The sequence below is a fragment of the Bos mutus genome, chromosome 8, assembly GCF_027580195.1.
Source record: "Bos mutus isolate GX-2022 chromosome 8, NWIPB_WYAK_1.1, whole genome shotgun sequence".
Lineage (NCBI taxonomy): Eukaryota > Metazoa > Chordata > Mammalia > Artiodactyla > Bovidae > Bos > Bos mutus.
In genome coordinates, this window is record NC_091624.1 from 74,360,309 (window position 1) to 74,372,736 (window position 12,428).

Here is a 12,428-nt window from a genome sequence, read left to right on the forward strand (position 1 = left end):
GCCCGGTCGGATCTTAGAAGCCCAGGCATAATTAGTAAGCATGGTGGGTTCCGCGCTCCAGATGGAGACTCAGCCAGAGTGAAAGAGAGAGAGACATGGGGAGACCAGTATTTCGAGAAACTGATCCCAATTCTTTATTTTCCATGGTCTGCTTTTAGACACTGAGATGTTATGCAAAAGTCACGCGGGGTCAGCAGTCCCGACTTTCATCAAAGTCAGGTCTTCATACAAATGTATACAGAGGTCTTAGGGATGTTACATCATCTTCTGGCCAGGGGGGCCTGCTGACAATTTATGACCCTCTCCTTGTGACAACGGTCAGTCAACCAGGACACTTATTTCTCCAGGGGTGATTATTCTTAAAACAGACACCACCCAAATAAAGTTACATTCCTATAGGGTGAGGGTGTAGTGGGTTTTAGTTAAGGAAAGAATTTACTTAGCCTAAGGTCTAACGTGATTAATATCAAAGGTTAATACTTATTTCTTCTATATATTCATTAATGTGTGTAAGGGCAGGGGATGTGGAGACTTAGCAACAAACATTGGCTCAACAAATGAAAAACCCTTCGCCAATACAATTTCTAATCAGCCCATTATACTTATACTAATAGTTTTCTAAGGAACCTATTTTTAGAAGGTTTAAAGCATCTCGTGCCTCTCACGGTTGGGAGGCTGTGAGCAATCACATGTGGCTGGACAAGCGTGTCAGGCAGGCTAGAGAACCTTCAGAGGAGTTTCTAGGTTAAAACACTCTTATCACGCCCAGGAATTATTATTAACTGGAGCTCTAAGTTAACTCCTTCTCCGAAAGAGGTGGTGGGGGACAGCCCCCCGTAAAGTCAGAGGTGTAGGTGAGCACAAAGTAGTAAAGTAGGCAGGCTCTGGTTATGGGGGTAGATGCTCGAGGATTTCCAGGGGGACTCCTGAGGCTCGATCCCACCTTTGCGTATGTCGAGCCTCCTTCCTCATGACCTTTGCCATGGGCGGAGTACCTCACTCTGGCCCCCAACAGGCCTGTAATTTTCTTTTTTTGTGGCATCTTTGTCAGGTTTTGGTATTAGGGTGATGATGACCTCATAGAATGAGTTTGGATGTTTACCTTCCTCTGCAATTTTCTGGAAGAGTTTGAATAGGATAGCTGTTAGTTCTTTAAGTTTTTGGTGGAATTCACCTGTGAAGCCATCTGGTCCTGGGCTTTTGTTTGTTGGAAGATTTCTGATTACAGTTTCTATTTCTGTGCTTGTGATGGGTCTGTTAAGTTTTTCTATTTCTTCCTGGTTCAGTTTTGAAAAGTTATACTTTTCTAAGAATTTGTCCATTTCTTCCAAGTTGTCCATTTTATTGACATATAGTTTCTGATAGTAGTCTCTTATGATCCTTTGTATTTCTGTGTTGTTTGTTGTGATTTCTCCATTTTAATTTCTAATTTTGTTGATTTGAGTCTTCTCTCCCCGCTGCCCTTTTTTTTTTGATGACTCTGGCTAATGGTTTGTCAATTTTATTATCTTCTCAAAGAACCAGCTTTTAACTTTGTTGATTTTGGCTATGATCTTCTTTGTTTCTTTTGCATTTATTTCTGCCCTAATTTTTATGATTTCTTGCCTTCTACTAACCCTGGGGTTCTTCATTTCTTCTTTTTCTAGTTGCTTTAGATGTAGAGTTAGGTTATTTATTTGATTTCTCTCCTGTTTCTTGAGGTAGGCCTGTATTGCTATGAAACTTCCCCTTAGCACTGCTTTTACTGAGTCCCATAGGTTTTGGGTAGTTGTGTTTTTATTTTCATTCGTTTCTATGCATAGTTTGATTTCTTTTTTGATTTCTTCTGTGATTTGTTGGTTAATCAGAAGTGTGTTGTTTAGCCTCCATATGTTTGTATTTTTAATAGTTTTTTTCCTGTAGTTGACATCTTACTGCATTGTGATCAGAAAAACATGCTTGAGATGACTTCAGTTTTTTTGAATTTACCAAGGTTAGATTTATGGCCCAGGATGTGATCTATCTTGGAGAAGGTTCCATGTGCACTTGAGAAAGGTGAAATTCATTGTTTTAGGGTGAAATGTCCAATAGATATCAATTAGGTCTAACTGGTCCATTATATCATTTAAAGTGTGTGTTTCTTTGCTAATTTTCTGTTTAGTTGATCTATCCATAGGTGTGAGTGGGGTATTAAAGTCTCCCACTATTATTGTGTTATTGTTAATTTCCCCTTTCATACTTGTTAGCATTTGCCTTACATATTGCAGTGCTCCTATGTTGGGTGCATATATATTTGTAATTGTTATATTTTCTTCTTGGTTTGATCCTTTGATCATTATGTAGTGTCCTTGTCTCTTTTAATGGCCTTTACTTCAAAGTCTATTTTATCTGATATGACTATTGCTACTCCTGCTTTCTTTTGGTCTCCATTTGCATGAAATATCTTTTTCCAGCCCTTCACTTTTAGTCTGTATGTGTCCCTTGTTTTGAGGTGGGTTTCTTGTAGACAGCATATATAGGGGTCTTGTTTTTGTATCCATTCAGCCAGTCTTTGTCTTTTGGTTGGGGCATTCAACCCATTTACATTTAAGGTAATTATTGATAAGTATGATCCCGTTGCCATTTACTTTGTTGTTTTGGGTTCGAGTTTATAAACCTTTTCTGTGTTGTCTGTCTAGAGAATATCCTTTAGCATTTGTTGAAGAGCTGGTTTGGTGGTGCTGAATTCTCTGAGCTTTTGCTTATTTGTAAAGCTTTTGATTTCTCCTTCATATTTGAATGAGATCCTTGCTGTGTACAGTAATCTCAGTTGTAGGTTTTTCTCTTTCATCACTTTAATTAAGTATGTCCTGCCATTCCCTTCTGACTTGAAGAGATTCCATTGAAAGGTCAGCTGTTATCTTCATGAGGATCCCCTTGTGAGTTATTGTTTTTCCCTTGCTGCTTTTAATATTTGTTCTTTGTGTTTGAACTTTGTTAATTTGATTAATATGTGTCTTGGGGTGTTTTGCCTTGGGTTTATCCTGTTTGGGACTCTCTGGGTTTCTTGGACTTGGATGGCTATTTCCTTTCCCATTTTAGGGAAGTTTTCAGCTATTATCTCCTCAAGTATTTTCTCATGGCCTTTCTTTTTGTCATCTTCTTCTGGGACTCCTATGATTTGAATGTTGGGGTGTTTAACATTGTTCCAGAGATCTCTGAGGTTGTCCTCATTTCTTTTGATTCTTTTTTCCTCTCTGGTCCATTCATTTCTACCATTCTTTCTTCCACCTCACTTATCCTATCTTCTGCCTCACGTATTCTACTGTTGGTTCCCTCCAGAGTGCTTTTGATCTCAGTTATTGCATTATTCATTATCGATTGACTCTTTTTTTATTTCTTCTAGGTCCTTGTTAAACTTTTTTTGCATCTTCTCAATCCTTGTCTCCAGACTATTTATCTGAAATTCCATTTTGTTTTCAAGATTTTGGAACATTTTTACTATCATTATTCTGAATTCCTTTTCAGGTTAACTCCTTATCTCCCCTGTTGTTTGGTTTGGTGGGCTTTTATCATGTTCCTTTACCTGGTGAATATTTCTCTGCCTTTTCATCTTGTTTAGGTTGCTGTGTTTGGGGTGGCCTTTCTGTATGCTGGAAGTTTGTGGTTCCTCTTTATTATGGAGGTTCCTCCCTGTGGGTGGGGTTGGACGAGTGACTTGTCAAGGTTTCCTGGTTAGGGAAGCTTGCATCAGTGTTCTGCTGGGTGGAGCTGGATCTCTTCTCTCTGGAGTGCAATAAAGTGTTCAGTAAAAAGTTTTGAGGTGTCTGTGGGTTTGGTGTGACTTTTGGCTGCCTGTGTTTTTGTGCTCAGGGTTATGTTCCTGCATTGTTGGGGAATTAGCTTGGTATGTCTTGCTCTGAAACTTTTTGACTGTTGGGTGGAGCTTGGTTTCAGTGTAGGTATGGAGGCTTTTGGATGAGCTCTTGTTGATTAATGTTCCCTGGAATCAGGAGTTTTCTGGTATTCTCAAGTTTTGGATTTAAGCCTCCTGCCTCTGGCTTTCAGTCTTATTCTTACAGTAGCCTCAAGACTTCTCCATCCATATAGCACCAATGATAAAACATCTAGGTTAATGGTGAAAAGATTCTCCACAGTGGGGGACACCCAGAGAGGTTCACAGAGTTACATGGAGAAGAGAAGAGGGAGGAGGGTGATAGAGGTGGCCAGGAGGAGAATAGGGAGAATCAAAAGGGGAGAGAGCAATCTAGCCAGTAATCAATTCCCTATTTGCTCTCCACAGTCTGGAACATTCAGAGTGGTTCACGGAGTTCCATAGAGAAAAGAAGAGGGAGGAAGGAGATAGAGGTGACCCGAAGGAGAGGAGTGGGAGTCAAAAGAAGCGAGACTAATCTAGCCTGTGATCAGTTCTCTAAGTGTTCTCCACAGTTGGGAACACCCAAGGAGATTCACAGAGTTAAGTAGAGAAGGGGGAGGGAGGAGATAGAGGTGACCTGTGGGAGAAAACGGAGAGTCAAAAGGGGAGAGAACAATCAAGCCAGTAATCACAGTCCTAAGTAAAAATGGGTACTGAAGATTGGATTCTTAAAGGTACAGAATAGATAACAAATACCACAACGTAAAGATTAAAAATCTAGAGTAGAGGTTAGACTCTCAAGAATACAGTATTAAAAAAAAATTTCAAAAGTTATTAAAAATATATATATACGAAATTTGCTTTAAAAATAGGGTCTTTTTTTTTTTGCAAGGTAATAGGTTTTAAAAATGAAAATTAAAGGAGTAATGAACTTAAAAATAAAAAAATTTTAAATTAAAAAATGATAATAGTAAAATACATCTTGGAATTTCTCTGGGTCTGTTGAGGGCAGTGTGGGGTCAGTTCAGTTTTAGATAGTTCCTTGTTCCAGCTTATACTTATTCTCAAGGTCTATAGGTCCCTTCCAGTGTAGCCTATGCTAACTACAGGGTTTTAATCTGTTGGACCTGTCACTTCCAAAACGATTCCTTCTTCTTTATTTCAGCTTCCTCTGTTTGGAAGTCTCTTCAGTATCTAACTTCCACCCTGACACAAGGGGGCGAAGGTGGTCATTTATTTAGGCTTACTTGTTCAATTGTGCTGCAGGGAAGGAGGAACACTGCAATATCACTGGCGTGTATGGGGACTGCTCGCAGTGTCTGGCCCACACTGGGTTTGCCCCAGCTCAAGGCGTGTGTGCTTTCTTGGTCTACACTGCTCAAGCTCCAGGTTGCTCTGCAGGGGAACTGTCTAAGGCAGGCCCTGGGTTGTGTGCACTTCCCATTTCTAAGCCGCTCAGGTTCAGGTTCTCAGGTACTCCACAAAGGTACAGACTCGGTTGGGCCTGTGTTTTGTGCCCTTACGAGGTCTGACCAGCTCGGGTGATCAGGTGCTTGGGGAGCGCTCTCCCCAGGTGGGGCGGTGCGTCTTATCACCTCCCAGTCCCAGTCGCTTGATTTCCTGGGTGTGCAGCAGGAGTGCTGTCTCAGGTGTGCCGTGTGTCTCCTCTGGGGAGTTGATCTCTGGATGCGACCCTCCTGGTGGATGTCAACCATCCAGGATCCCAGGAAGACTTGGTTAGCAACTGGGAACTTGCTTGCAGTTTGGTAGAGGATGCCCCTTGCCTTCCGGCTCTGGCTGTTGCCTGCCTGCCTCCCTGCCTCTGGCGGGAGATGAGCCAGTCTGCTGCCGGCTAGCTCTCCTCTAGTATTTGCACAGTCCTTTGTTCTTTGAACAGGCCTGGCAGTGCCTTGGGTTAGAGCTTTTTGTGTCAAAGTTCTCTCTCTATACTTCCTCTTTTTTTTCTTTCTCTCTCTGGCAGTCCCATGGTTTGGGTTGCTATCTCAGGTTAGTGCCTTCAGATTGCCCTCAGGGCATTCAGGCCCTGTCCTTACCCTGAGCAGTGCAGCCTGCACCTTCCTGTTCAGTCCCTGCTTGCTGGTGGCGGATGCGAGTGTCTGGGCTACTTCTCCGCTGGGAGTTGCAGTTAAGTGTGTAATCTGTGGGTTTTATTTATTTATTTTTTCCTCCCAGTTATGTTGCCCTCTGAGATTTCCAAAACTCCCCACAGACCCACCAGTGAGAGGGTTTCCTGGTGTTTGGAAACTTCTCCTCTTTTAGGACTCCTTCTCCGGGAAGGGTCTCCATCCCTAACTCTTTTGTCTCTCTTTTTATCTTTTATATTTTGTCCTACCTCCTTTCGAAGACAATGGGCTGCCTTTCTGGGTGCCTGGTGTCCTCCGCCAGCGTTCAGAAGTTGTTCTATGGTATTTGCTCAGTGTTCAAATGGTCTTTTGATGAATTTGTGGGGGAGAAAGTGGTCGTCTTGTCCTATTCCTCTGCCATTTTAATATGTATATTCTTCGACACTACACGAAATTTGACACAAGGTGGTTTTTTAAAGACTAGTTGCAACATGCAATCTGAATCCCATAAGTGATCCTTTTGTTCTCTTTTAAACTGAAAATTTATTGATCTGTCTTGCACTTTGGCTGTTCTACACATGTGTGGTTTTGTAACGTCATATATTGGTAAACAAAGATATGTGTCATATAGGTATTTTTATACTATAAAAAAAGTATATTTGTTATTATCACCATCAATTCCATTAGAAATAGCTTTAATTATTGGGAAGTTGTCTAGCTCACATAAGTGGATACACATTTTTGGAAGTTGTAATTTTGACTTAGAAGCTTTGATTTCACCACTGTCAAAAAATATTATCAGTAGTTTTTTTTTTTTTTTTCAAATTAAAATGACATCTTTCTTTGTTCACTTTCATGAAAATTCCTTCCAGATACCCAAATCTGAATTACCATAGATTGTCTGTTAATCATTTGTTCAAGTAAAAATGGTATTCCATGAAAAAGGCAGGTCATTTAGCATGTGATTCAATTATTTGTCCATTACCTTTTCCCATGATAACCATTGAACTACAGTATACAGCCAAAGTACTGTATGCATACATCCCATTTTATCACAAATTTAATAAAATTGATAGATGTATTTTTTCTTCATCAAGACATTGATGAGAACTCCCTCACCCTCAACTGCAAATTTGAGATAATCGAGTATATCATGACTGCATTGGAGCCCCTGCCTTAACTCAAGCTAAGGCACCAACAGTTTTACCCTTCATTGCTCTTATGTCACCATTAAAAATATCAACAGGGTGACTCAGGCAAATAACATGTTCTGTTATTGTGCAAGTATTTTTGACTGTACAGACCACATGAAATTGTGCCATGTATCTCCTAGACCTTGCTCTGAGAGACTTGTGCTGTGAGAACTGCCGTTACTCTGTTAGCTCTTCTTTTGTTCTTGTTGAGAATACAGTTGGGAAAGAAAGGAGTCTTATGCTGGTAACATTTTCACAGATTTCACAAACTTTGATGCATTTGCACCAAGGGATCTTTCCTTTGCACCACTCTCTTTGTTTCTACAGCAAACTGTGGCTTTCAACATGAGACTCAGAGCTTCTGAATGTTGCTATGCTGGTATATATGCATATGTTAAAAAAGAGGTAATTATGGTGATAAAAAACATTGGATTCATTAAATGTGTATAGTGTCCAAGTCCTTGTATGTTTAATATCTGCCCTGTCCTCCTCTTTTGTGAAGGTGTTGTGAGAAGTAATTTGATATTTTAAAAATCTAAAGATCTGTGGAACTGTATGGTCTATTTTCATTGCCTGACATCTTATAGTGCATCATATAGTGAGGTAAATATTAATATATACAAGTGAGATCACAGTGTAACTTTAGAGGTTCATTAGTTAATTATAGTTGAAGATGAGGAGGAAAGGAAATTCCTAGGCGCACGATGCCAAATGATCAGAATATTTAAAAACTACAATGGAAAAAACATTCTCCCACTTCTGTATATTGGAAGATAAGAAGTATCTTTTTTAAAAAGCAAGTGGATGAAGGTGCACTAAAAAGAGACCAGAAATAGGAGTGGTGTTTAGAGACTGAAAGGGAAGTTTTTCTTTGGGAATTGTGTGATGATGAGAGTATTTAAATATCCTAAAGTACTTTTCCCCCCAGAATATTTAGGACTTTTCTCCCCAGAATATTTATGAATATCACGAGTCTGGGAAAGGCAAGAATCAAGGTTAGTCTGTGCTTGAACAATGCCTTGGTTCAAAGGTAGGCGAGAATTCTTGGATATAGAAGAGGGATGAATAATTTGATGAGGTAATTTCAGGAAGAAAAAATACTTACCTTCAAAAATGTGCCGATGTGTTTGACTTTTAAAACTAAGTTAAAATTTGTATAGTCATCATCATGTACTTACGATTAAGTGTAGTCTCTTTTTTCCCCCCTCTCATAAAATATTGAAGGATAGAGTTGACAAACAGATCATATGAAAAATAAGATGACTGGATGGATTATACATAATATATGTATTATATATCATTGTAGAGTTTATAAAGAATTTTAATACTTTGGAGCTTAAAAAGAAATTTTACCTTCTCTATTTCATTTCAATATTAAAAAGAAAAAAAAAAAAACCTGAAGTAGGTGAGAAAGCCGTGATCACCATGAAAATCTACTTTACAGAAAGCCACAGCCCTTCTGAATCAGAGTTTGAATTTCAAGTTAGGTCTCTGAGGAGTTCCCTGGTGGTCCAGTGGTTAGGACTTGGTGATTTCACTGCTGGGTTCCTGGGTCCTTGGGTCCAATCCCTGGTTGATGAACTAAGATCCCGCAAGCCTTAAACAAACAAACAAACAAAAACGAAGTCTCTGAACTGACAGTTCCTGTATTGGGGGCTGCATAGCGTCATTGCCAGGCAGCTCTTAATTCGCAGGATTCCATAGTTATGGTGTTCTCTGCATACTGTGGCCCAGAGAGCATCCAAACAGAAGACAGATGCTCTTTGGGCTAGAGTATGACCTGATTTGGGAGATGGACAGCTGTGGAGCAGGGTCTTCCACCAGGTCAGTTTGAGTGTGTCAAGGTGTGTCAGGCTGCCCTAGATAAGTCTTGCCAGAGGCCTGTTCTCTGGCTCCATTGTTGAGAATTGTTCTCCTACTTCTTGTTCATTTTCCCAAGGCTTTTAGGAATTAAATAGTATTTTCTTCATCCCTAAAACTATTTTGAGAACGCATCATATCAACCAAGTCGAAATGAATGAATAAGAGCATCATTCATCTTGTTAATTTCGGTCTTTTATAATAAAACAAGTGATGTGATAAATTTATTGTGAACCAGTAAGTGGAATCCAAGTTATTCAAGCCCAAGGATTTTGCTTGCTTGTTTAGCTCTCATGTTTAGTGTATATTGGTCATTAAATGCAATGTTATTTCAAGTTCCTAGTTAACTTTTACTCACATCTTTGATTTGTCAAAGTTTACTCTTCACAGTAAATCTGCTGTTATATATTACAAGGAAACAGAGGTGGAAACATTTAGCATCAAATTACTTTTATTTCAAATGTAGGCAGAGGTTCTTAGTTTTGTTTCAAACATTGTCCCTGACTGAACGTTAAGCATTTCTATTGTGTATAATAGTAATAATAAGGATAATACCACCACCACCACAGAAACAGGAACAGGATTGTTCCGTTTTGCTTCAGTTGGCATTTGATGTTTTTAGAGTTATTTTCAGCCTCATTTAGCCCTTCCTACTTTTCCACTTCAGCAAATCCACTTTGACTTTTTTTTTTAACACAGGTGAGTCACCAGGGCAAGGGCAGGAGCTCTTTAGATCATGGGAATACCCCTTCTGGGACTTGAAGACATTGCTTTACAGTATTTATTAGCAGCACTGAGACAGCTACTGCAGAGGAAGTTTAGAGTGTGTCACAGCTGTGAACATTAAGTACTAGATGTAGCTGTGATTGCTGCCATTGTTTTGATACACTGTCCTCTGCTATAAGCGTGAGGAATTTCTTCTCATAACCTATTATATCTTTTTGTATTTTTCTGGCCTTCTGTAAAATTTTGTAAGATGATATTTTTGTGGAATGGATCTCTGCCCTTTTCATGTTAACAGATACACATACTTAAAGAGATTTGACCCTCTGGGGAATCATATTGAACAAATGAGATTTGGCTTAGGTATTGTCTTTTATATCCATGTAATGGTACTATATTGCTTGGCACACAATAGTCAGTCTATAAATGGTATTTGTCATGAATTTTGAATAAAAGTTAATTAAGTGAAATAAAATTAATAATTTTAAATTAAATCATCTGCTGTATTAGGCCAGGGAACTAAAAATATTGGTAAGGCAGATAGTGGCTAGTGAATTCCTGTGCTAGCTGAAAGATAATCTTGCACATATTAAAACTCTTACCCTGGGAGGTATCAGGGTAGCACAAGAAACAAGAAGTTGTGGAGCTGAGAGGAGGGGTGAGGATAGGGAAGGTGTGGAAAGTGGGTTGGTTTGTCTGGCTCTCAAATCAGAGGTAGTGCTCGATGATGAGGAGGATGCCAATTTCATTTCTGGTTTCCACTCCGACATTAATATCACAGGTACTTTGGAATGTGTGCGTCTTTTATGATCAACGTAATTGTTTTTCCCTGAGTACCCTGCTCACAGTTCATGTATTGCTGAAGCCTGGCTTGGAGAATTTTGAGCATTACTTTACTAGCGTGTGAGATGAGTTCAATTATGTGGTAGTGTGAACATTCTCTGGCATTGCTTTTCTTTGGGACTGGAATGAAAACTGACCTTTTCCAGTCGTGTGGCCACTGATGAGTTTTCCAAATTTGCTGACATATTGAATGTAGCACTTTCACAGCATCATCTTTTAGGATTTGAAATAGCTCCACTGGCATTCCATCACTTCCACTAGCTTTGTTCATAATGATGTTTACTAAGGCACACTTGACTTCACAAGTCAAATTGCCAACATCTGCTGGATCATCAAAAAAGAGAGTTCCAGAAAAATGTCTATTTCTGCTTTATTGACTATGCCAAAGCCTTTAACTGTGTGGATCACAATAAACTGTGGAAAATTATGAAGGAGATGGGAATACCAGACCACCTGACCTGCCTCTTGAAAAACCTGTATGCAGGTCAGGAAGCAACAGTTAGAACTGCACATGGAACAACAGACTGGTTCCAAATAGGAAAAGGAGTTCGTCAAGGCTGTATATTGTCACCCTGTTTATTTAACTTCTATGCAGAGTACATCATGAGAAACACTGGGCTGGAAGAAGCACAAGCTGGAATCAAGATTGCTGGGAGAAATATCAATAACCTCAGATATGCAGATGACACCACCCTTATGGCAGAAAGTGAAGAAGAACTAAAGAGCCTCTTGATGAAAGTGAAAGTGGAGAGTGAAAAAGTTGGCTTAAAGCTCAACATTCAGAAAACGAAGATCATGGCATCCGGTCCCATTCATGGCAAATAGATGGGGAAACAGTGGAAACAGTGGCTGACTTTATTTTTGGGGGCTCTAAAATCACTGCAGATGTTGATTGTAGCCATGAAATTAAAAGACACTTACTCCTTGGAAGGAAAGTTATGACCAACCTAGACAGCATATTCAAAAGCAGAGACATTACTTTGTCAACAAAGTCTATCTAGTCAAGGCTATGGTTTTTCCAGTAGTCATGTATGCATGTGAGAGTTGGACTATAAAGAAAGCTGAGTGCCGAAGAATTGATGCTTTTGAACTGTGGTGTTGGAGAAGACTCTTAAGAGTCCCCTGGACTGCAAGGAGATCCAACCAGTCCATCCTCAAGGAGATCAGTCCTGGGTATTCATTGGAAAGACTAATGTTGAAGCTGAAATGCAATACTTTGGCCACCTGATGCGAAGAGCTGACTCATTGGAATAGACCCTGATGCTGGGAAAGATTGCTGGCAGGAGGAGAAGGGGACGACAGAGGATGAGATGGTTGGATGGCATCGCTGACTCAATGGACATGGGTTTGGGTAGACTCTGGGAGTTTGTGATGGACAGGGAGGCCTGGTGTGCTGTGGTTCATGGGGTCGCAAAAGAGTCGGACACGACTGAGCAACTGAACCGAACTGAACTGACCCTGCTCACTTTGTTTTCATGCCCTTTCTCTTCAGATTTGCCTGAGGTTCCATCGATTGAGGAAGAAGTGGAAGAAACCGAGTCTTGGGCAAAGCCTCTGGTTCACCTTTGGCAGACGAAGTCCCCAAACTTTGTGGCCGAGCAAGAGTATAACACAGCCATGGGCAGAATGGAGCCACACTGCGCCATTTGTGCTCTGCTCATGCCCTACTACAAGGTAGCTGGCGGGAGGGGCCCCTGCCCACGTTTCTTTTCACTGTAGCACTTTCTGTGTGGCTGTAAAAACACAGGTGAATCATTGTAGTTAGTATGCACACAGTGAAGAAAACATTAGTTCTTCTGTAGCTAATGACCATCATAGAGCATCAAACAGAATTCCTGCGTGCCACTTGAGAGACTTTTCTTTAACAGTGCTTTATTATTTTTGAATGTC

General features: G+C 40.1%; 1 protein-coding gene across 6 annotated transcripts in view; it reads left to right on the plus strand.

Moving 5' to 3' along the window:
* The window catches only part of KDM4C (lysine demethylase 4C), a 411,129-nt gene that overhangs the window by 238,886 nt on the left and 159,815 nt on the right, over positions 1 to 12,428 (plus strand). For all 6 annotated transcript variants that reach the window (XM_070375870.1, XM_070375869.1, XM_070375868.1 and 3 more), the window contains one exon: positions 12,031 to 12,212. In XM_070375870.1, the coding sequence (XP_070231971.1) occupies positions 12,031 to 12,212 (182 nt within the window). The remainder of the gene's footprint in view (positions 1 to 12,030; positions 12,213 to 12,428) is intronic.